General features: G+C 45.8%; 1 protein-coding gene across 4 annotated transcripts in view; it reads right to left on the reverse strand.

Moving 5' to 3' along the window:
- depdc5 (DEP domain containing 5, GATOR1 subcomplex subunit) overlaps window positions 1-25,539 on the reverse strand; it is a 192,754-nt gene that overhangs the window by 54,495 nt on the left and 112,720 nt on the right. For all 4 annotated transcript variants that reach the window (XM_078226820.1, XM_078226821.1, XM_078226819.1 and 1 more), the window contains exons 27-31: window positions 21,018-21,138; window positions 15,675-15,842; window positions 14,678-14,897; window positions 13,422-13,555; window positions 10,590-10,713 (exon numbers count right to left, since the gene is read on the reverse strand). In XM_078226820.1, the coding sequence (XP_078082946.1) occupies window positions 10,590-10,713; window positions 13,422-13,555; window positions 14,678-14,897; window positions 15,675-15,842; window positions 21,018-21,138 (767 nt within the window). The remainder of the gene's footprint in view (window positions 1-10,589; window positions 10,714-13,421; window positions 13,556-14,677; window positions 14,898-15,674; window positions 15,843-21,017; window positions 21,139-25,539) is intronic.

Here is a 25,539-nt window from a genome sequence, read left to right on the forward strand (position 1 = left end):
GGTCCTAGAGGATCTTGCCTTCAAACCCACCCCAGGCAAAGCCGGAAGAGATCAAGTTCATGTTGGGATCCCTATCCAATGTCAATTTCCGAGACGCCTCTCCACTTTCTCAGGAGGCTAAGGAAATTCGGCATGTCCGCTACAACTCTCACCAATTTTTGTAGGTGCACCATAGAAAGCATCCTTTCCGGATGTATCACAGTTTGGTATGGCTCCTGCTCTGACAGGTGTGGAGCAGAACTGGAAGATATTTCCATTTTTGGGGTTTTATAGTTCCACTTCGGGTACAGTTTGGAGCTGAGTCTTGGGTTTGATCTCGCTTTGAGCTGCGTTGACTGTAGATCCATAACGGGTGGGCAAAGGAAATTAATTTGCAAGAAGCTACAAACATTTCTGAACGAAACCCAGTCCATTGCGCAAACCAGCCTCCCATCCATCGATACCGTCTACACTTGCTGCTGCCTCGGAAAAGCAGCCAGCATTATCAAGACCCCACACACCCTGGACCGACTCTCTTCCACATTCTTCTGTCGGGAAAAAGATACAAAAGTCTGAGATCATGTACCAACCGACTCAAGAACAGCTTCTTCCCTGCTGCTGTCAGACTTTTGAATGGACCGACCTCGCATTAAGTTGATCTTTCTCTACACCCTAGCTATGACTGTAACACTACATTCTGCACTCTCTCCTTTCCTTCTCTATGAACGGTATGCTTTGTCTGTATAGCGCACAAGAAACAATACTTTTCACTTTACTAATTCATGTGACAATAATAAATCAAATCAAACCCCAAACCTGCCACCAATGGCCTGGGAAGATGCTGTTCAACGTGTTTAGCTGTGGCAGGCCATAGCCACCTTTAGTGGGAGGGGGGGAATCTGGCAGACACAGACACACCATCAGGCCTGTCAGCCACCTGATTAATGCAGGGTTCAAATGGGTGGGGAGGATGTTCTGAGGAAACTACAGAAAGCTGGCAATAGGCAACTGTGGGAAAGCAAGGATGAACCAAAATCAGAAAATGCTAACAACAAACATGTGTCACGCAGTTGAAGGGCGTTACCCTACTGAGGTAAAATAACTCTAAATGACCATCTTCAAGTTGCAAGTGTAGGATAACATTACTTTAATCAGTAATGCAAACATAAAAACCACCAGCATGACAGAGAGTCAGCAATAACTTTCAAAATGGATTTACATAAATGCTTGGCAGGAGTATGGGAAAAGTGCGATGGGGAATGAAATTAATTGGGCAGCTCTTTCCAACAGCTGGCACAGGGGCATTGGGTCAAATGGGCCCCTTTTGTGCTGTATGATTCTATGATTAAAAAAAACCCAATGCCAGAAGTTTAAGAAACTATCCCTCGCGGTTCAATGAGTAAGAACACCAAGAGGTACAACATGGAAGGCCCAGATTCAATCTTCAGTCAGTGCTGAGTGCTTCCGGCAAGTGAGGGCTGAAAATAAATCAAGGTTACCGCCCAAAATTAAATTGGTGAGACCATAAGACGTAGGAGCAGAAGTAGGCCATTCGGCCCATCGAGTCTGCTCCGCCATTCAATGAGATCGTGACTGATCTGAAATAACAATCCTCAACTCCACTTTCCTGCCTTATCCCCATAACTCTTGATTCCCTTACTGATTAAAAATCTGTCTATCTCAGCCTTGAACATACTTAACGACCCAGTCTCTACAGCCCTCTCCGGTAAAGAATTCCACAGATTCACTACCCTCTGAGTGAAGAAATTCCTCCTCATCTGCCTTAAATCGTGACCTCCTTACTCTGAGATTATGCCCTCTGGTCCTAGACTCTCCCACAAGAGGAAACAACCTCTCAGCATCCACCCTGTCAAACCCCCTGAGAATCCGAAATGTCTCAATGAGGTCACTTCGCATTCTTCTAAACTCCTGGATTCAATCTAGGGAACCTCCTTTGAACCACCTCAAATACAGTTACATTCTTCCTCAAGTAAAGGGAGCAAGACTGTGCGCAGTACTCCAAATGTGGTCTCAGCAATGCCCTATACAGTTGCAACAGCACTTCCCTATTTTTATACTTAATTTCATTATCAATGAATGCTAAAATTGCATTTGGTTTCCTTATTATCTGCTGCACCTGCATACTAACTTTCTGATATTCGTGCGTGAGGTCACCCAGATCCCTCAGCACTGAAGCATTTTGAAGTTTCACTCCATTTAGATAATAAGTTGCTTTTCTATTCATCCGACCAAAATGGATAACCTCACACTTATTCACATTAAATTCCATTGGTCCACTCGCCAAACCTAGCCATATCCATTTGCAAATTTCTTTTATTTCCTTATTACAACTTGCTTTGTGCATTCAGGTACAAAGCCTTTAAGTTTGTCCTATTATTAATTTTCCCTACGCTTGCAATGATTTCCTGGTGTAATATGATGTTCCCATGTTCTGTCACTTCCTTTCATGGTAACAATTAGTCTCATCATTAACCTTCTCTTTACACTTTGATTTTTAAAAATTTCTATGCAACTGAACTTATCCTCACACTGTCCTGCTGCCTTCCGGTATCTTTGGACATGCACCCCAAGATCCCTCTGTCCTCTGTACTTTCCATTCATTGTGTATTCCCTTGCCTTGTTAGTTCTCTCAAAATGCATCACTTCATACTTTTCAGGGTTAAATTCCATTTGCCACTGTTCTGCCCATCTGACCAGCCCATCTATGTCACCCTGTAATCTAATCAGAAAGTCGTGTTGGTTAGGTGCATTGACCCGAACAGGCGCCGGAGTGTGGCGACTAGGGGAATTTCACAGTAACTTCATTGCAGTGTTAATGTAAGCCTTACTTGTGACTAATAAATATACTTTAAAAATCTAAGGCTTTCCTCCTTGCTATTTACCACACCAATTTTCATGTCATCTTACTGATCAGACCCCGCACATTCACCCCGGGTCATTAATGTACACTACAAACAGATAACCATTTCATCAGATGGTAGCATCTATGGAGAAGCCTGGTACAAAGAGCTCTGCTCCTTCAGTGGAGAGAGGGCAGAGCCGATACGCACCCACTGACAGTCACTAGGGTTCTGCTCTTTCGAAATTAAACTTCGATTTGCAAAACATACAGACAAATTAACCACAACAAAATTACAACCAGACAGGATACTGTATTCCTGTCGATGGAGGAAGTTCACCCCTTCGTTGCTTCAGAGGGGCTGGTAAAAGCCTGTGGCAGAGAATCTCACACTCAGCAGACACAGTGAATTAGAAATTCCCCATCACAGCGTGGTTAATTGTGCTGTGATAGTAATGACTCTCTTTGATATACAGAGTGCAGCCCGGGTTTGATACATAATTAACACCGACCAAGGCTGCAATCAATTCATGTTGAGTCTGCTGGAAAAGGCTCATAAATAAAACAGCTGGAGCAGTGACAGTGCCAACTGAGAGTGGTAAATGGGAGGGAAGAGTTCACGGCCAGAAGGGGCCTCTAATTATTCAGACCCTTTGAATTAAATGCACCTCCTTTGCATCAAGAATATTCCAGAACAGCGGCATAATGCAACTTTGGAGTAATTCATCACCGAGTGGAGAAAACAGCAACAATCATCAAGGTGCATGCACATATACCTGTATTTACTGCAGCTCCTGCTAATCACTGAGGAGTGACTCACTCCAACGCCCTTAGCAACAATAATCTGAAACCGTTTCTGGCTCAATACCTTCAAAATGCTAAAGGGATTCTTGAGATAAAGAAACTGCAGTGATAACGCCATCATGGGGTCGCAGCTTTAAAATGAGCAAAGTGGCATTCAGGAGTAAAATCCAGAGATTTTTCCACAATGGTTCATGATAGTCCCCAGAGTGACAATTGAAGTTTTAAAGATTGAGGCGGGTAGATCACGATGAGGCCGGACTATTGGGGGAATAAAGACAAGGGTACAGGTCAGCCATGATCCAGGTTAAGGGCTGGATGGAAATGAATGACTGCCTCCTGCTTCTATCGACACATGTTCCCTCTATTGCTGTGCATGCATGTGGTACTACATAATGACTTTGACTATTTTAAACCCCATGAACAGAACTGAGCAAAGCTAACAACGCATTTCATTCAAAACCAATTTCAACTTGGCAGATTGCAAAGAAGATCATTTCACTGACAGCTGGTTTCCTCGATATGTCCTAATGGAAGCTTGTACTATGCAGCATTTTGGACTGATTTGAAGTTTGGCAGCTACCATCCCAAAATGTTCCTCAGTTAAATCTATATTATCAGGCCTGCATAGGGAATGGGTAGTTCATCAAAAATACCGGTTAACCAAGAGTTCCATCTACCACGGAATACAGTTCACCACTTGCAGCACGAACAAATGTTGGGCAGCACAGTGGTTAGCACTGCTGCCTCACAGCAACAGTTTTAACACCAGGTTAAAGTCCAACAGGTTTATTTGGTAGCAAATACCATTAGCTTTCGGAGCGCTGCTCCTTCGTCAGATGGAGTGGATATCTGCTCGCACCACTCCATCTGACGAAGGAGCAGTGCTCCGAAAGCTAATGGTATTTACTACCAAATAAACCTGTTGGACTTTAACCTGGTGTTGTTAAAACTGTTACTGTGTTCACCCCAGTCCAATGCCGGCATCTCCACATCATGACTACCATCAGCCTCACAGCGCCAGGGTCACTGCCTGTGCGGAGTTTACACGTCCTCCCCGTGTCTGCGTGGGTTTCCGCCAGATGCTCCGGTTTCCTCCCACAGTCTGAAAGACGTGCTGGTTAGATGGATTGGCTACGTTAAATTGCCCCTTAATGTTCCAAGATAGGCAGGTTAGGTGGATTGGCCATGGGAAATGCGTGGGGTTACAGGGATAGGGCGGCGGATGGGCCTGGGTGGGGTGCTCTTTTGGAGAATTGGTGCAGAATCGATGGGCCAAATGGCCTCTTTCTGCACTGTAGGGATTCTATAGTTCTATGGTAGGTAGGAAGTAAAGAATAGTATTATTTTTTACTTCTAGTCTTCAACAATTAAATGTAAATTAAAGCATCAAAACATAAATTTAAGTATAAAATAATACAGTATACAGGTAGGGGTGCCACATAACTTAGTAATTGCTTCTGCTTGAAGTAAACTGATGATTTACATTAGGGGAACATTACAATTTCCGGTTAGGAGAGAATTCTGCCTGGCAACACACAGTTTACTGCATTACATGATGCAGTCCACCAGATTCAAAATAAACTGGGACGTGTCTTTCTAATCCATCCCGTGTAAAGAATGAGCACAAGAGAACAGCGAAATTCTTAGGCAACTGTGAATCAAACGTCGCCATTGTGCATGGGGGCGTGGGGGGGAAAATAAGTCATTTGGGTTTCCACCCTATCACTCGGCCACTGAGAATCTCTCCCCACTCACTCCGATGCGGCACAGCGTCTACCTCACCTCAGGAAATGTCCGTCAGCCCAAGATATGGCCACTGCACGAGTCAAAAGAGTTTTAACTTTCAGTGGTGGGACTTTGGGCTGCTGGGGGACACCACATGGAGGAAAAGCCCAGCTATCCAACAGCCAGTTTGGAATGGATTCTCCAGGTCTTGCTTCGAAGCGAAACAAACCACTTGGATTGCAAGAAGATCATTTATCCCAGATATGTGGTGTGGTGCGCCTTGTGTACAACAAGCAGATGATACCCCTTGTTCCATTGCGAGGAAGTGAGAGAGAGCCCTACTGTTCAGTGCCTGTTTCCGGAGATAAATGAATCCAGCACTAGGCTGCTGTGGCCCAGCTTGGGGCAATCCCTGGAATGACTCAAAATGATCTCCCCCTGAAACTTGTAATAGGTAGCGGAGGAAATCTCGTCCGCCAGGAGACAGGCGGATCATTCAGGGATGCTGCAGACATTTTGCAGTTTGATGCTGAAAAATTGCCGGCAGGAATATTGTGGCATTTTGCAGACTAAACCCACGAGGTCCAACTTGGATAAAGGGTCTCCAGATGCAGGATCTGTTTGCTGGATTGGACCGGATCTGGCTGCGATAATCCATCACCCAATTTAGCTGCTCTATGAAATCTAGAACTGGCAGATTCAGGGAAGGGCAGCTGTGAGGTTAACAAAAAACTAATTGTAAAAATACAAGCATGGTGCTAGCTGCCGCTAGAAGTTAAGGATGGAGCAGATAAAGCCACTGAAGGTGGCTTATTGAAGGTTTCTCTCAGATACGAGAGCCAGAATATGGCAGGGTAGAAAGACTACTGCAATCAGACCAAAGAAAAGGAGGAATGATCTGCATTTATATAGCATCTTTCACAACCTCAGTGCAACCTTGAGCAGTTTACAACAATGAAGAAATTTTGAGTGTAGTCACTGCTGTACTACAGGCGATGCACACAGCCAGGCTCCATTAAACGCCATCGCAATAATGACCAGGTAATCTGTTTCAGTGATGTTGTCTGAGGGATGAATGTTGGCCAAGACATCAGGGAGAACTAACCTTTCCTTTTTCGAATTCTCCCTTGGGATCTCTCGTGGCTGCCTGAGACAGCAGAAAGGGCCTCAGCTAAACACATCTCAACTGAACGATTGCTACATTAAACTGAGCTTGGCTAAGGCAGAGATACCGTAAACCTGTTATGTTGTACATGACTATTTCAATTCCTGCACCATTTCATACAGATCCACCCTTTTTAAAAAAAGCACATCAGAATAAAACATCAGCTACAAACTGAAAGGAAACTTTGTTCTTGCTGATCGGTATCTAAATCCTGGTCTTGATTCTAAAATTCTCATCCTTGCTTGCAAGTCCTTCCACGGCCTAACCCTCCCTAACTCGCTCCTCCAGTTCTGTATCACTCAGGTCTCTGCGTTCCTCCAATCCTGGTCTCCTGCACATCCCTAATTCTAACTGCTCCACCATTGATGGCCGTGAGCCTAAGTTCTGGAATCTTCTTCCTCAGTTTCTCTACCTCATTTTCCTCTTCTAAGACATTGCTTTAACCCGACCTCTTTGGCCAAGCTTTTGGTCATGTGACTTAATGGGCAGGATTTTATGGCCACGCTCAGGCGAGACTGAAAATTCCCACCCAAGGTCAATGAAGATTTCCGTTGTCGGACCCTCGCCCGCTCCGATTCTGGACGGGCAAGGTGGTAGAGTTCCGGCTAACATCTTTTTGTGGCAGGCTGTCATATTCAGGTAAATTCTGTTCCCGTAAGAGTCATTATTACTGTTACCTCTGGGCTTGACTACTCCAATGCACTCTCTACCTTCTGTGAAGGCCATCCAAAACTGCCCGTACTCTCACTCCCACAGAATCCTCTACACCCATCACCCTGTGCTCACTGACCTACGCTGCATCCTGGTCAAACAACATCTTTATTTTAAAATTCTCAACTATGTTTACAAATCCCTCCATGGTCTTGCCCCTCCCCATCTCTGTAATCTCCTCCAGCCCCACAACCCTCCGAGATCTCTGCCCTCCTCTGATTCTGCCCTCCTCTGCATCCTCGATTGTGATCGCTCCGCCAATGTTGGCCCTGCTTTCAGCTGCCTGGGCCCTAAGCTCTGGAATTCCCTCCCGAGATCCGGAATTCCCTCCCAAGACCCCGGAATTCCCTCTGCATTGTTTCCCCGCTTTAAGACACTCAAACTTCATTGTCCATGCTGCTAATTGTCTGATCAATTATCCCCCCGTGTCGCTGGGTGTCATGCTCCTGTGAAGTGCCTTGAATGTTTAAATAAAATAAATACAAGTTGTTGTTCTATTAAAATTTGTTGCTGCTTACTACAGGAGTGAGCAGAAACGCTGCTCACTTCTAATCCACAACCTGCCGGCGTAACTTCTCCCATTCAACCCGAGACGCTGGGCCTGATTTTAACTCCATGCAAGTGGATGAGTTTTGCACGGGTTAAAATCAGGCCATTAACTCTTTGTGTCTCTACAGATGATGCCTGACTTGCTGTGCATGCACATCATTTTCAATGTTTACTGCAGGCCTCCAGCATCCACAGCTTTTTGCTTTCATTTTTAAACGAGAAACATGGTTCAATTTCTCGTCACGATTTTAAACTTTACCTTCTCAATATAGGGCTGCCACGAAGGTTGTGTGCAATTTGCAGACCACGCCCTTCTGAACTGTAGCAAAACGTACAGTAAACTTGAACAAGACAGCACACATGCATATAACCCTGTGATGAAGTACTGGGAAGATTGTGACGATACTGTGCCTTTAAGAAATGTATTTTCATCATGTTTCTTGTGAGGGGTATGTTTAGAATTCAGCTCTGTACACACGGTGCCTATTTGTCTGCTGAGAATGCAGGAAAATAATCGATTTTCGCTGATGGATTTTGTTTTAATCTGAGTTCATGCATTTTTGTTTATTTTTGGTTTTTCCCCTCGGGTTTCAAAGAACAAAGAACAAAGAACAGTACAGCCCAGGAAACAGGCCCTTTGGCCCTCCAAGCCTGTGCCGCTCCTTGGTCCAACTAGACCAATCGTTTGTATCCCTCCATTCCCAGGCTGCTCATGTGACTATCCAGGTAAGTCTTAAACGATGTCAGCGTGCCTGCCTCCACCACCCTACTTGGCAGCGCATTCCAGGCCCCCACCACCCTCTGTGTAAAAAACGTCTATTAGGTCTCCTCTCATCCTACGTTTAATTAGTTTGATCGTTAAAAGTCATGTGTGAATGGGAGGAGTCAAGTTTACAGGGAAAAACTGTTTTCTGCTTGGTTCTGAAAGAAGCAAGAGGTCATTCTCTCCCTCTCTCTGGAGTCTGCTATTTGTGACTTGTTCAGTAAAATAGGTCTCTCTCTCCAGACGTATTCTGGAGGCTTGAGGAGTGGCTGCCCACATACCGGTAAGCCTGCGCTGTTTACAAACTGATTTTGAAGAAGAATTTAAGTCCATGAGGAATAATGCTTGAATTGGAACTAATAGAGATAGATTAGCAGTTAAGAACTGTATCTTGTCACGTTTAGAAACATAGAAAACGACAGCACAAAACAGGCCCTTCGGCCCCACAAGTTGCGCCGAACATATCCCTACCTTTTAGGCCTACCTATAACCCTCCATCCTATTAGGTCCCATGTACTCATCCAGGAGTCTCTTAAAAGACCCTATTGAGTTTGCCTCCACCACCACTGACAGCAGCTGATTCCACTCACCCACCACCCTCTGTGTGAAAAACTTCCCCCTAACATTTCCCCTGTACCTACCCCCCAGCACCTTAAACCTATGTCTTCTCATAGCAGCCATTTCCACCCTGGGAAAAAGCCTCTGAGAGTCCACCCAATCTATGCCTCTCAACAACTTATACACCTCTATTAGGTCTCCTCTCATCCTACGTCTCTCCAAGGAGAAAAGACCGAGCTCCCTCAGCCTATCCTCATAAGGCATGCCACTCAATCCAGGCAACATCCTTGTAAATCTCCTCTGCACCCTTTCAATCTTTTCCACATCCTTCCTGTAATGAGGCGACCAGAACTGAGCACAGTACTCCAAGTGTGGTCTGACGAGGGTCTTATATAGCTGCATCATTATCCCCGGACTCCTAAACTCAAATCCCTCGATTGATAAAGGCCAGCACACCATACGCCTTCTTAACCACCCCCTCCACCTGCGGGGCCGATTTTAGAGTCCAAGGTCCTTCTGACCCCCTACAGTACTAAAGCTCTGGTTTAGATATTTTAATTGGTAAAAGTTAAGCTAATTTACCTGTTATAGTTAAACTGTATTGTTAAACATAAAGTTTGTTTTGACAAAAGCTTCTTAGTGTGTCACACCTGGAATGAAACACCTTGAGGGGGATTTTCCGGCTGCCCTCGCCCCAAAACCAGAAAATCCCACCCGAGGTCAACAGACCTTTGCATGGTCCGCCCCCCCACCACCCCTGACCCGCTATGATTCCCGTGGTAGGCAGAATGGGAGAATTCCCCCCCCTTATCTTCACACGAATGCCAAAATAATAAAAAATAGTTGGGGTCTAGTCTAACTTCATAACATACCAAGGGGTGTCTGATCTGGTCCCTAACAAGGTATGGGACTGTTGCTGGAAATGTTAAGAGCAAATAGATAGGAGAATGAATATTACCACACATTTTTCACAATATTTAGGCATTGTGCTTTACGTGCCATAGTACTAGCAGCACAATGATGCCAATATATAAAACAGGAGTGGCAACACCACTCGGGGGCGGCATGGTGGCACAGTAGTTAGCACTGCTGCTTCACAGCGTCAGGGACCCAGGTTCAATTCCCAGCTTGGGTCACTGCCTGTATGGAGTCTGTATGTTCTCCCCGTGTCTACGTGGGTTTCGTCCAGGAGCTCTGGTTTCCTCCCACATTCTGAAAGACGTGCTGGTTAGGTGCGAACAGGCGCCGGACTGTGGCAACTAGGGGAATTTCACAGTAACTTCATTGCAGTGTTAATGTAAGCCTCACTTGTGACTAATAAATAAACTTTAACTTTTAACACCAAGTTTATTTTGGCAAAAAAAGGGAATGTTTTTCTACCTGATTTAACTGGGCACTGGGGACACAGGATCAATGCTCGTGACTCAAACAGGTTAAAAGAATGCAGCGATATGAAACATGAGCACTCGTCTTACCTTCCTCGGGCTGTCGACATAGCTGGGAGTGATGGCAACATTTGTCCCAGAATGCGGGGCGCTGTCAGAGGCTGGGCCAACACCTTTCCCAGAATGCACTGCGGCTTGCTGCTCCTCAAAGCTCCTACAGGCAATTAGAAGAGAAATATATTCACATCTGCATTTGTAAAGCAGACGGTAATATGGCAGCAGTGCTAAACTGAACCCTGTAGCTGAGATTCAGGTGGTCTGAGGCAGGATGAGCTCCACCTTCATCTAGAATCCCTTTAACATCAGGGTGTGGATTCCTAGCTTCTCCTCATTGTGTCGTTATAAGGTGGGTTTAATTAAAGGGCCATCATCCTGGGGGGTTACCACTGACCAGAAACTGAACTGGACCAGTCATATAAGTATTGTGGTAGGTCAGGGGCTGTGAATTCTGTGGTATGTAACTCACCACCTGATTCCCCAAAGCCTGTCCATCATCTACAAGGCACATGTCAGGAGTGTGACGGAACAGTCTTCTCTGGTCTGGATGAGTGCAGCTCCAACACTCAAGAAGCCCAACATCATCCAGGACAAAGCAATTCGCTTGATTCGCATACCACCCAAAAACACACACGTCCTCCACCGCTGACGAACACTGGCAGCAATGTGTACCGTCACAGCGACCAGGCTCCAGGGTGTCCAGGGACGGCAATTCAACATCCAGGAGTATTCAATATTCAGGAAAGATAGATGTGGGGGGGGGGGTTACTGGTCAAAGAGGAGATTAACACAATAGTACGATAGGACATTAGCCCAAACAATGTGAAATCTGAATGGGTGGAGCTGCAGAACTCCAAAGGACTGAAAACATTAGTGGGAGTTGTGTACAGACCACCAAACAGTAGCAGTGATGTTGGGGATGGCATCAAGCAGGAAATTTGAGATGCGAGCAGTAAGGGTACAGCAGTTATTATGGGTGACTTCAATCTGCATATTGACTGGGCTCATCAAACTGGTAGCAATGTGGAGGAGGATTTCCTGGAATGTATAAGGGATGGTTTGCTCGACCAATCTGTCGAGGAGCCAACTAGAGAGCAGGCCATCCTAGACTGGGTATTGTGTAATGAGAGGATTAATTAGCAACCTTGTGGTGCGAGATCCTTTGGGGAAGAGTGGGCATAATATGGTAAAATTCTTCATTAACTTAGAGTGTGACAGTTAAATCTGAGATTAGGATCCTGAACTTAAGGAAAGCTAACTTTGATGATATGAGACGTGCATTGGCTAGGATAAGCTGGCAAAGGATACTTAAGGGGTTGACAGTGAATAGGCAATGGCAGACATTTAAAGAACACATGGATGAACTTCGACAACTGTACATCCCTGTCTGAAGAGTAAAACGGGGAAGGTGGCTCATCCATGGCTAACAAGGGAAATCAGGGATAGTGTTAAAGCCAAAGAGGAGGCATATAAATTGGCCAGAAAAAGCAACAACCTGAGGACTGGGAGAAATTTAAAATGTGGAGATGCCGGCATTGGACTTTAAAATCCAGCAGAGGAGGACAAAGGGTTTAATTTGGAAAGGGAAAATAGAAGAGGAGAGTAGGCTTCCAGGAAACATAAAAACTGACTGCAAACGTTTCCACAGATATGTGAAGAGAAAAAGACTGGTGAAGACAAATGTAGGTCCCTTACAGTTAGAATCACAATGGGCAACAAAGAAATGGCAGACCAGCTGAACAAATACCTTGGATCTGTCTTCACTATGGAGGACACAAATAACCTTCCAAAAATACTAGGGGACAGAGGGTCTAGTATGAAGAAGGAACTGCAGGAAATCCTTTATTAGTCAAAAAATTATATTCGGGAACTTGTTTGGATTAAAACCTGATAAATCCAGAGCCTGATGCTCTGTATCCCAGAGTATTCAAGGAAGTGGCTCTAGAAATAGCGGACACATTGGTAATCATTTTCCAGCATTCTATAGACTCTGGAAGAGTTCCAATGGATTGAAGTGTAGCCAAAGTAACCCCACTTTTTAAAAAAGGGAGAGAAAACGGGGAATTTTAGACCGATTAGCCTGACATCGGTGGTGGGGAAAATGCCGGAGTCAATTATTAAGGATGTAATAATTGAGCATTTGGAAAACAGTGACAGGATCGGTCCAAGGATCCACTAAAGGGAAATCGTGCTTGACAAATCTTCTGGAATTTTTTGAGGATGTGACCAGTAGAGTGGGCAAGGGTGAACCAGTGGATGTTGTGCATCTGGACTTTCAAAAGGCTTTTGACAAGGTCCCACACAAGAGACTAGTGAGCAAATTTAAAACTCATGCTATTGATTTGGATAGAGAACTGGTTGGCAGACAGGGAGCAGAATGGGAATGAACGGGTCCCTTTCAGAGTGGCTGGCAATGACTAGTAGGGTACCATAGGGTTCAGTGCTGGGACCTTCACATCTTTACTCTTGAAAAGGTAAGTTTTCCCCAAAAAAGTATCTTCTTTTGTCCGAATGATTGCCATCACAAATAAAGCATATTGCTTCAACTGGGAGCAAGCATGAACTCTGAGAAAAACTGTCCCTCTTCTTACCCGAGTTACATAGAATGATGAGATTAAAGTTATCTCTCCAGTGGGATAATTAAGACTTGATTTGACATTATCTTGCTCCACATTGTTGTTCCATCTAACAGCTCGAGTGAAACCAGTAAGAACTCATCCAGTTGAAGCAAAAAATGTTTGATTGTCGCTTGAAGCATTTGAATGGTGGTGCAGGCTCGAAGGGCCGAATGGCCTATGCCTGCACCTGTTTTCTATGTGACTGACTCCTGTGGAACCAGGGAACTCAATACAAAGGAGACCTCACCTCTGGTTGGCCTCCATCTCCAACAAAGCTGACAAAGCAGACGTTCCCTTCTTCCCGAGAGGTGGGCCGGCTGGCTCAGTGGGATAGTTTGAGATGGGCCCCGTCACCTGCAGGCCTTTAATGGGAACCCCCTTCTGAAAGGTGAATAGGAAAACCTGCATGAGTTAAACAGACCTTGCGTTCATGAGCAGCTGAAAGCCAGCCTCTCCCCCCCCTCTGGGAATCAATCCCAGCCTCTCCCCCCTCTGGGAATCAATCCCAGCCTCTCCCCCCTCTGGGAATCAATCCCAGCCTCTCCCCCCTCTGGGAATCAATCCCAGCCTCTCCCCCCTCTGGGAATCAATCCCAGCCTCTCCCCCCTCTGGGAATCAATCCCAGCCTCTCCCCCCTCTGGGAATCAATCCCAGCCTCTCCCCCCTCTGGGAATCAATCCCAGCCTCTCCCCCCTCTGGGAATCAATCCCAGCCTCTCCCCCCTCTGGGAATCAATCCCAGCCTCTCCCCCCTCTGGGAATCAATCCCAGCCTCTCCCCCCTCTGGGAATCAATCCCAGCCTCTCCCCTCTCTGGGAATCAATCCCAGCCTCTCCCCCCTCTGGGAATCAATCCCAGCCTCTCCCCTCTCTGGGAATCAATCTCAATAAATAGAGGAAAACAAAAGGGTAACAGGAATGTTCCAGAAGTCTGACCTACATGTCTTATGCAGGTACCTCCCAGACAAGATCAAAATTACTTTCAATCTTCCATAGTGTTAAATATTTTATATTCTGATCCATCAGAATGTTCCCACACCACGAGGCAGAGCAATGAGCAGATAGAAAACACAGACCCAAACTGATCCTCCATTGTAAAGCTTCAATCTGGTAGGACCACCTATCACAATACATCAAAATCATTTTATATCTCGGTTCACTTCAAAATCTCACTTCCATGAGCAACTCAAGTCTCTTTTGATTTAAGATCTGTGCTCCTATACACTCCATGACTGAGATAATAGGCCTAGAATTATTCTCTAACTACAGTATCCAACCATTGGAGATCTCAATGCCACTATGCTCCCCTGACTCCTAAACATCGCACCAGGCTAAAACTAACCATCTGATTTATCTAAAATTATAAAAATACACAGATCCAGTGAGATAGAGCAAATTATTGACAGCCCAGTACTTTAAAGGGATTAAAAACACCTCACCTCCTATAAACACCCCGCTGTCTAGGTTACCAGTTGCTCCACTGAAAAAAGAAGATGCATTCTCACCCGTATGATCCTGTCGGAGCGATGCCTTCTCCGGATTCGGTTCAAACCCTCCACAAACCGGATGAAGCCATCCTGCAGCTGCCACTCCTCCTGGTCAGAGCGCAGCTTCTCCCCGTAGACGTCACAGCGGCTCTCTCCCTCCATGATCCGTTTTGTAGCCGTTACGCAGGCTGGCAACAACAGGAACCTGGTTCGCCAGAACTTCAGGGATTCGATCAGGCTGTCAAGCAGCAACCCAAGAGAATTTACCCAGTGCTGTCAGCCTCTTACTCACAACAACAACAACTTACATAGCACCTTTAACATAGCAAATATATCCGAGGTTGCTCCACAAGAGGGTTGTTGGACTAAATTTGACAGCAAGATGCACAGGGTGACATCAGGACGGGAGACCAAAAGGCTCATCAAAGAGGTAGTTTTTAAGGAATGTTTTAAAGGTAGAGAGAGGGGCAGGGAGGTTCAGAGAGAGAATTCCAGAGTCCAATTTGAAACACACAGCATGCCAGCCAATGGTGGAGCGATTAAACTGAGGGATGGTCAAGAGGCCAAAATCAAAGGATGCAGAGATCCTGAGGGTTGGAGGATACAAAGACAGGGGGAGGGACAAGGCCAGAGATTGCAATGAACTCCAGGGCCAGGAGAACGTTGGAATAGTCACGTCCGGAGCGAGGTGAATCTTACTGAGATTTCTGCTCCTGGCCTGGTCCCAGTCACCAGCTGACTCCCCATTCACACACGATCTTGCACATAGCTGATAGTACTTAAAATCCTTTCAGTATAAACCAGCAGTAAGCGCATACAATATTTCCCAATGCCCCCATCTCTCCAGTTGTATGTCAGTGCGAGTCCGGGACTCTGTGAGAGTTGTATTCTTTAGCTCCTGTGTTGAGTTCAGTGCTGCAGTGACACAGCGTCAGTGTTACTCTTACGCCGATGGATCTGAAAAAGAAGTCGGAGTCCCGGTGGGGGTTTAGTGATGGGATGGGGAGACACGTACCTGAAATCCTCGGAGCCTGACGAGCAGATGTACTGATCCAGGTAATTCCATTTGTACTCCTCCAGCCGCTCGTGGGAGAACTCTACCCAGCACGACACAAACTCAATGCTGGAGTGCGGTGGGCAGAGGCTGTAACTGTACTGAATCTGAGCAGACTCATAAGGATACCTGATCCAGACCAAAGAAAGTAGCAATCAAGAGGCAGAACACAGCTACTGTTCCTAGTTCTGCAATCACAGAATCCCTGCAGTGCACAAAAGACCATTCGGCCCATTGAGTCTACACCGACTCTCAGAGTGTCTTACCCAGACCCTCTTCCCACCCATTCCTGTAACCCCAAACATTTCCCATGGCCATTCCATCCAACCTACACATCTTGGGACATTAACGGGCAATTGAACATGGCCAATCCACCTAATCAGCACATCTTTGGAGTGTGGAAGGAAACCGGAGCACCCGGAGGAAACCCACGCAGACACGGGGAGAATGTGCAAACTCCACACAGACAGTCACCCAAGGCCGGAATTGAACCTGGGTCACTAGCACTGTGAAGTAGCAGTGCTAACCACTGTGTCATCGTGCCGCCCCAATTCATTTCTTTCCCCGCTCCCTCACCATAAAACATTCGCAGAATGCAAGGGGAAGAGGTCAATGTGCTTTTAGAAACAGTATAAAATACATAGGCCTAAAGCCATCATTTCTTCTGACTCTACACTTCCCAAACTCATTTCCACCCTAGAAAGGTGCAGACTTCAAGAACTCAAGGGAAAGCATTCTTTTTCAGATATAGGTTTCCTTCGGAAGCTCGCGTCGATCTGATTTGCAGTTGTTTCTGGGCCTGCCAGAGTTACACAGCAAGCCATCTTCCTGCTCCACTCTGTGTGGAGGCAGGGCCCACTCCTCACCAACTCCCAGTCTCCTCCCCAAATCAAAGAATCTGTCCCAAAGTAACTGCTGAAACCAGTGCATACCCGTGGGGGCAAATCTCTGCTTTCTGTGCCACTCTACTGTGGAGATGCCGGCGTTGGACTGGGGTAAACACAGTAAGAAGTTTAACAACACCAGGTTAAAGTCCAACAGGTTTATTTGGTAGCAAAAGCCACACAAGCTTTCGAGGCTCCAAGCCCCTTCTTCAGGTGAGTGGGAATTCTGTTCACAAACAGAACTTATAAATTATAAATTATGAGTCTGTGTCTTTATAAGTTCTGTTTGTGAACAGAATTCCCACTCACCTGAAGAAGGGGCTTAGAGCCTCGAAAGCTTGTGTGGCTTTTGCTACCAAATAAACCTGTTGGACTTTAACCTGGTGTTGTTAAACTTCTTACTGTGCCCACTCTACTGTCACAGCTTCTTCCAAAATTACACCCCTTTGTAAAAAAGGGTTGCAGTTATAGAGCCACATCCCTCAGCAACATCCGAAACAAGATCCCACAGACAACAGAGCAACGTGGTGTCGGTGAAGACTGAGGGCAGAAGTGTCAGGGGAACTCCATACGCTACCTCAGAGAGCATTGTGGGATTGTTTAAGCCCAGTTGGAGCACTGGAAAAGAGGAAGAGCCTCCGATTAGAAAGATGGCACATCTGACAAGGCAGTGCTCCCTCAGCGCGACACCAAAGTGTTGGCCGGGATCAAGTGCCCCCTCAGTGCTGTGTGGGACTTGAACTGAAACCTTTAAGATGTAGCACTGCTGCCTCACAGCATCAGGGACCTGGGTTCAATTCCCGGCCTGGGTGACTGTGCGTGTGGAGTCTGCACGTTCTCCCGTGTCTGCGTGAGTTTCCTCCGGGTGCTCCAGTTTCCTCCCACAGTCCGAAAGACGTGCTGGTTAGGTGCATTGGCCATGCTGAATTCTCCCTCAGTGTACCCGAACAGGCGCCGGAGTGTGGCAACAAGGGGATTTTCACAGAAACTTTATTTCAGTGTTAATGCAAGCCTACTTGGGACACTGATAAAAAAATAAAATATGTCGTAGTTTTATTTTTAAATAAATCATAAGCTCATAAGAATTAGGAGCAGGCCATTCAGCCCATCAATCCTGCTCTATTTGATAAGACTACGGCTGATCCAATTGTGGCCTTCAGTCCACGTCCCTGCCTGTCCCCTTAAGCCTCGATTCTCTTGTCAATCAAAAATCTGTCAAACTCAGCCTTGAATATATTAAGAGGCCCAGCGCCCACTCCACCTTCAGAAGAGAATTCCCAAGATTATAGTGGCCGGCTGAGTGGAGAAAATCCTCCTCATCTCCACCTTTCATGGGGGGACTGCTCGGCCCGATTTTAACAGATGTGGAAGGAGTCTGGAATCATTTAAAAATGGTGAGTGGGGTCCGATTCCAGGATTCCTGCCCCCATTCCTGGCGCTCCCCATTTTCAGTGGCACAGAGTGAAGGAGCAAGCCCACACCCTGTATTCCCAAGCCGACAAGTTCCATTGCAGGGGTAGTTATCTCTCGGCATCTCTCCTCTCCCTCCCCCCGCGACTGACTCCAAGCCAAGTCGTGACTCTTTCATGCCCATTCACCCAGCTTACACTGTGCACAGAATGAACCCAATAGTAACAATGGCATGCGTAAAACTGCTTAGAAAACACACATTCATAATTATTTGAAAAAAAAACCATCCGTATAACAGGGCCAATTAAACAGAACATTAAATTATCAAAGACAGAATGTTTAAAAAATTCACACCTCAACCATGTGCAAATAAACATTGATGAAGGAGCAGTGCTCCAAAAACACGTGATTCCAAATAAACCTGTTGGACTTTAACCTGGTGTTGTGAGATTCTTACTGCGCCCACCCCAGTCCAACGCCAGCATCTCCACATCAAATGAACATTGAGACATTGATAGAAGAGAACAAAGGAAAAAATAACTTCTTATAACTTCATAAGGATGACAATCATGCAAAGTCAATACTTCTCTGCACCTGAGTAAACAAACAAACTCAATATTTTTGATGAGCCTGGGCTGTCTTTGAAGTTTCATTGGTTCTGTACATTGTGTATATCGGGTGAATGGGCATGGAAAGGCTATTCTTTAGCATGGGGTTGATAAGAGGTCATGGGGTTGAGTGTAGGACATGAGTTAACAGTGAGTTTGCATGGAGGTGACATGGGTGTTGGGTAGGAAAGTGATGGGAGTGGGAGGTGAGGATAGAGGGCCTAAAATATAACCAACTAACGAGGACAAAGTCCCAGAGAACCAAAGTGGACCTTTAAACAGCCCCTATTGACACTTGGCCACCCCATGGTCGTTTTGATCTGTTTTTGGGAATGACGGGGCAAACTCTACCCCACCCTTGCCTCCCTGGAGAGAAAATAGCGTGCAAAGGAGCACTTTACACTGAAGCTGGTCTACTGAATCAAGAAATTTCCCCACTCGAACTACCTGTCTTGGTAGAAAAAATCTGGCCACTTATTTCAAAAAACTGCCCATTATAGAATCTGTACAGTGCAGGAGGCCATTCGGCCCATCAAGCCTGCACCAACTCTCTAACAGAGTACCTTATGCAGGTACTTTCCCTCACCCTATCCCCGAAACCCCACACATTCACCATGGCTCATCCATCTAATCTAGACATCTTTGGACACTAAGGGACAATTTAGCACGGCCAATCCACCTAACCAGCACATCTTTGGACTGTGGGAGGAAACTGGAGAATCGGGTGAAAATCCACAGACACGGGGAGAATGTGCAAACTCCACACAGACAGTCATCCAAGGCCGGAATTGAACCCGAGTCCCTGGTGCTGTGAGGCAGCAGTGATAAACACTGGATTTCCCCATGAGGGGAAACATCTTCCGAGCATCTACTTTGCCAAGCCCCTTCAGACCAAAAATGTTTCAATAAGATCATTTCTCATTCTCCGAAAGCAATGAATATGGGCCCAACCTGCTCACCTGTTTATAAGATAAGCCCTTCAACCCAATGATCAGCCTTATCAACCTTCTCTGAACCAACTGCCATGCGAGTATACCCCTCCTGCGAGTGTGGTCTCACTAATGCCCTGCATAGCTGTAGCAAGAATTCCTTACTTCTATACTCCCTTGCAATAAAGGACAATATTCCATTTGTCTTCCCAATTACTTGCTGACTTCTTGTGATTTGTGTACAATGACACCCAGATCCCTCTGTACCACAGCATTCTACACTCTCTCTCTCTATTTAAATAATGCTCTGCTTTTCTATTCTTCCTGCCAAAGTGGACAACCTCACATTTCCCAACATGATACTCAACCTGTCAAATCTTTGCACACTCACTTACCCTATCTATATTCCTTTGTAAACTCTCCAGACGGGATTTTCCGGATGCACTTGCCCCAAAACCAGAAAATCCTGCCCGAGATCAACGGACCTTTCTGTGGTCCGCCCCTCCCCCGCTCCGATTCCCATGGCAGGCGGAACGGGAAAATTCACCTCTTTGCGTCCTCTTCACAACTTGTTTTCCTGCCCATCGTTGTTTCAGTAAGAAGTCTAACAACACCAGTTAAAGTCCAACAGGTTTATTTGGGAGCAAAAGTGGCTTTTGCTACCAAATAAACCTGTTGGACATTAACCTGGTGTTGTTAGACTTCTTACTGTGTTCACCCCAGTCCAACGCCGGCATCTCCACATCATATCGTTGTTGCATCAGCAAATGTGGCGACAGTACTGCCATTCCTTCAAAGTCATTCATATAGATTGTCAACAGTGGAGGCCCCAGCAGATCCCTAGGGGTCACACAGTTTGCCAACCTGAAGATGGCTCACTAACCCGGCTAAGATATCACCGCTCAACACCTCAGGCACGAGTGTGTGAGGGTGCAGTGAAACCACAAAGCAAGGCATCTGGGAAAAATACAGGAGGCCACAAAGCTGGGTGATAATACCGTGTACAATTCAAATACAGGCGGTAAACTACTTGAGCGGATCCCCAAAGTCATGAAAGTTGCTACATAAGTGCAATTTATTTTGCTCATTTTGTTTTAGATATTTTACAGTTTTGATATTTAAGAGCAGTGATCCAGTGATGACCTGATTTGATCTCGGTGAATACTCAGCCAAGCTTTTCACTGCTGAAGATTTAATCCAACCACAGAAAGGTCACGGCACAGAACGAGGCCACTTGTGTCTGCTCCTGTCAAACCGGCTTATAAAACCAGGTCACAGATCTCTGCGACACTCAGATGGCACCTCATTGTATGGCCTCGAGTTGGGCTAGTTAAACACTCGAGGCACGCTCTCATTTACAAACCTGTGTTCTCCTTTTTCTTTGAAGTAAGACGCAAACCGTCCATCCCATCTTGATTAAACTATTCAAACCCCAGCCCCGTGACTGGTAGCATTCACTCACTCCACACTTACTTGGGTAGGTAGCGTGTGACGGTTATAATCTTGTCTTTTAAGCAGACCTTATGAAAGGTGCGCCCCATGCTCAGCCAATAGGCAGTCTCCTCCTCCTCCAGCTTGTTACGAGACACCAGGCCTGTGGACACAGACACCACACCAGTCACTAAGAAGCAGCACCCAGGCATTTCAGAACTATTACAGAGGTTTATAAAATCATGAGGGGCACAGATAAGGTGAATGGTCAAGGTCTTTTCCCCAGGGTAGGGGAATCCAAAACTAGAGGGCAGAGGTTTAAGGTGAGAGGGGAAAGGTTTAAAAGGGACCAGAGGGGCAACTTTTTCACACACAGGGTGGTGCGTGTATGGAATGAGCTGCCAGTGGAGGTGATAGAGGCGGGTACAATACATTTGGACAGGTATATGGATGGGAAAGGTTTAGCGGGATATGGACCAAATACAGGCAAATGGAACTAGTTCAGTTTAGGAATCCTGGTTAGCATGGACAAGTTGGGCCGAAGGGCCTGTTTCCGTGCTGCATATCTCTATGACTCTAGGTAAAGCTGACCTGAAAGGATCTTTCAAATATAGCGTGGTCAGTGTTAACTCACTGCCGAAATCCCAAGGTCTTGCTGACTGGCCTGTGGGATCTAGGCAGTGGGATCTACTACAGAGACCAGTTCGATCCCAGAGACCTATAATGGCCACAAAAAGTTGTAGGTATGGTTTTGCTAATGGTCTATGTGCTGACCTTCAACTCACAGCTTGGCTTTGCATTCGCTCTGTCACAAGGGCAGGAAGATCAGGGGATCATACACTTTCCTTCACTCAAAGAACGTGGCCAATGACGGAACAGGAAGAGGAGTTGATAATTGAGCCTCTCGGGCTTGTTCCATCATTCACTGGGATCATGGCTGATCCGGGACCTTAGTCACATCGTCATCTTTCTCTAGATTCTACAGGGCCTTGGTGAGACCATACCTGGAATATTGTGTGCAGTTTTGGTCCTTATCTGAGGAAGGATGTTCTTGCTACAATGGAAATGCAGAGAAGGTTTACATAGAAACTAGAAGTAGGAGGAGGCCATTCGGCCCTTCGAGCCTGCCCCGCCATTCTTTTCAATCATGGCTGATCATCAAATTCAATTTCTTGATCCCCCCTTACCCCCATATCCCCTGATCCCTTTAGACCCAAGTGTTATATCTAATTTCTTCTTGAAATCAGAAAACGTTTTGGTTTCAACTACTTTCTGTGGTAGTGAAATCCACACATTCACCACTCTCTGGATGAAGAAATTTCTCCTCACCTCAGTCCTAAAAGGTTTACCCATTATCCTCAGACCATAGCCCCGAGTTCTGGACTCCCCCACCACTGGGAACATTCTTTCTGAATCCAACCTGTCTAACCCGGTTATAAAATTCTAAGTTTCTATGAGATCCCCTCTCACTCTTCTAAACGCCAATGAAAATAATCCTAACCAACTTAGTCTCTCCTCATATGACAGACCTGCCTTCCCAGGAATCAGCCTGGTTTATCAGACTGATTCCTGGAATGGCGGGACTGACGTACGAAGAGAGCTCGAGTCGGTTAGGATTGTATTCGCTGGAGTTCAGAAGAGTGAAGTGGGATCTCATAGAAACTTATAAAATTCTAACAGGACTAGACAGGGTAGATGCAGGAAGGATGTTCCCGATGGTGGGGAGTCCAGGAGCAGGCGTCACAGTCTGAGGATAAGGGGTAGACCGTTTAGGACGGAGATGAGGAGAAATTTCTTCACCCAGAGAGTGGTGAATGTGTGGAATGTGTGGAATTCACTACTACAGAAAGCAATTAGAACAAAGAAAATCACAGCACAGGAACAGGCCCTTCGGCCCTCCAAGCCTGCACCGACCATGCTGCCCAACTTAACTAAAACCCCCTACGCTTCCGGGGACCATATCCCTCTATTCCCATCCTATTCATGTACTTGTCAAGACGCCCCTTAAAAATCACTACCGTATCCGCTTCCACTACCTCCCCTGGCAACGGGTTCCAGGCACCCACTATTCTCTGTGTAAAAAATCTGCCCTGTACATCTCCTTTAAACCTATGCCCCCTAGTAATTGACTCTTCCACCTTGGGAAAAAGCTTTTGACTATCCACTCTACCCATGCCTCTCATAATCTTGTAGACTTCTATCAGATCTCCCCTCAACCTCCCTCGCTCCAGTGAGAACAAACCAAGTTTCTCCAACCTCTCCTCATAGCTAATACCCTCCATACCAGGCAATATCCTGGTAAATCTTTTCTGTACCCTCTCCAAAGCCTCCACATCCTTCTGGTAGTGTGGCGACCAGAATTGAACACTATATTCCAAGTGTGGTCTAACTAAGGTCCTATAAAGCTGCAACATGACTTGCCAATTTTTAAACTCAATACCCTGGCTGATGAAGGCAAGCATGCCGTATGCCTTCTTCTGCCAAAACATTTTCTGATTTAAGAAGCAGTTAGATATAGCACTTGGGGGAAGGAGATTAAAGGATATTGGGGTAAAGGCGGGATCAGGCTATTGAGTTGGATGATCAGCCATGATCATAATGAATGGCGGAGCAGGCTCGGAGGGCCGAATGGCCTCCTCCTGCTCCAATTTCCCATCTTTCTATGCAGCAAGGGGGAGCGACTTGGGGGGGGGGGGGGGGGGGGGGGGGGAGAGGTGGTCCATCACAAGGGCTCTTACAATAGGTGGCTGCAACTTGCCAACTCTGGCTCTTTTTGTGCCAAACCCATCTCTCCATGAAGATTAGGCATGGTTCCAAGTCACCTCCTGTATCCCCTGCCCAACATACATCCTCCTCCTTCAAGGCAGCTTTGAGGAGGAGTTCATAGAATGTGTCGCGATAGCTTCCTTGAACAGTATGTAATGGAACCGATAAGGGAGCAAGCTATCCTAGATCTGGTCCTGTGTAACGAGACGGGAATAATTAATGATCTTACAGTTAGGGATCCTCTCAGAAGGACCGATCACAGTATGGTTGAATTTAAAATACAGATGGAGCGTGAGAAGGTAAAATCCAATACTAGTGTCTTGTGCTTAAACAAAGGAGACTACAAAGGGGTGAGGGAGGAGTTGGCTAAGGTAGACTGGGAGCAAAAACTTTATGGTGGGACAATTGGGGAACAGTGGAGGACCTTCAAAGCGATCTTTCACAGTGCTCAGCAAAAGTATATACCAGTGATAAGGAAGGACTGTAGAGAAAGAGATGATCAGCCATGGATATCTAAGGAAATAAAGGAGGCTATCAAATTGAAAGAAAATGCATACAAAGTGGCAAAGATTAGTGGGAACCTAGAGGATTGGGAAATCTTTAAAGGTCAGCAGAAAGTCACGAAAAAAGCTATAAAGAAAAGTAAGATGGATTATGAGAGTAAACTAGCTCAGAATATAAAAACAGATAGCAAAATTTTCTACAAATATATAAAACGAAAAAGACTGGCTAAAGTAAACATTGGTCCTTTAGAGGATGAGAAGTGGGATGTAATAACTGGAAATGAGGAAATGGCTGAGGCATTGAACAGGTATTTTGTGTCGGTCTTCACAGTGGAAGAGACAAATAACATGCCAAAAATTGATGACAGGAAGGCTATGGCAGGTGAGAACCTAGAAACTATCATTATCACGAATGAGGTAGTGTTGGGCAAGTTAATGGGGCTAAAGGTAGACAAGTCTCCTGGTCCTGATGGAATGCATCTCAAGGTACTAAAAGAGACGGCGGGACAAATAGCAAATGCACTCGTGGTAATTTACCAAAATCCGCTGGACTCTGGGGTGGTTCCCGCAGATTGGAAATGTGACACCACTGTTTAAAAAAGGAGATAGACAAAAGGCAGATAGCTATAGGCCGGTTAGCTTAACTTCTGTAGTAGGGAAAATGCTTGAATCGATCATCAAGGAAGAAATAGCGAGACGTCTGGATACAACTTGTCCCATTGGTAAGATGCAGCATGGGTTCATGAAGGGCAGATCATGTTTGACTAATTTGGTGGAATTCTTTGAGAACATTACACGTGCAGTGGACAATGGGGAACCTGTGGATGTGGTGTATCTGGATTTCCAGAAGGCATTTGACAAGGTGCCGCACCAAAGACTGCTACATAAGATAAAGGTGCACAGTGTTACGGGTAATGTATTGGCATGGATAGAGGATTGGTTAACTAACAGAAAGCAAAGAGTAGGGGTAAATGGGTGTTTTTCTGGTTGGCGATCAGTGACTAGTGGTGTGCTTCAGGGATCAGTGTTGGGACCGCAATTGTTTACGATTTACATAGATGATTTGGAGTTGGGGACCAAGTGTAGTGTGTCAAAATTCGCAGATGATACAAAGATGGGTGGAAGAGCAAAATGTGCAGAGGACGCTGAAAGTCTGCAAAGGGATATAGACAGTCTAAGTGAGTGGGCATGGGTCTGGCAGATGGAGTACAATGTTGGTAAATGTGAGGTCATCCATTTTGGTAGGAATAACAGCAAAATGGACTATTATTTAAATAGTAAAAAATTGCAGCATG

Source organism: Mustelus asterias, chromosome 13 (assembly GCF_964213995.1).
Source record: "Mustelus asterias chromosome 13, sMusAst1.hap1.1, whole genome shotgun sequence".
Lineage (NCBI taxonomy): Eukaryota > Metazoa > Chordata > Chondrichthyes > Carcharhiniformes > Triakidae > Mustelus > Mustelus asterias.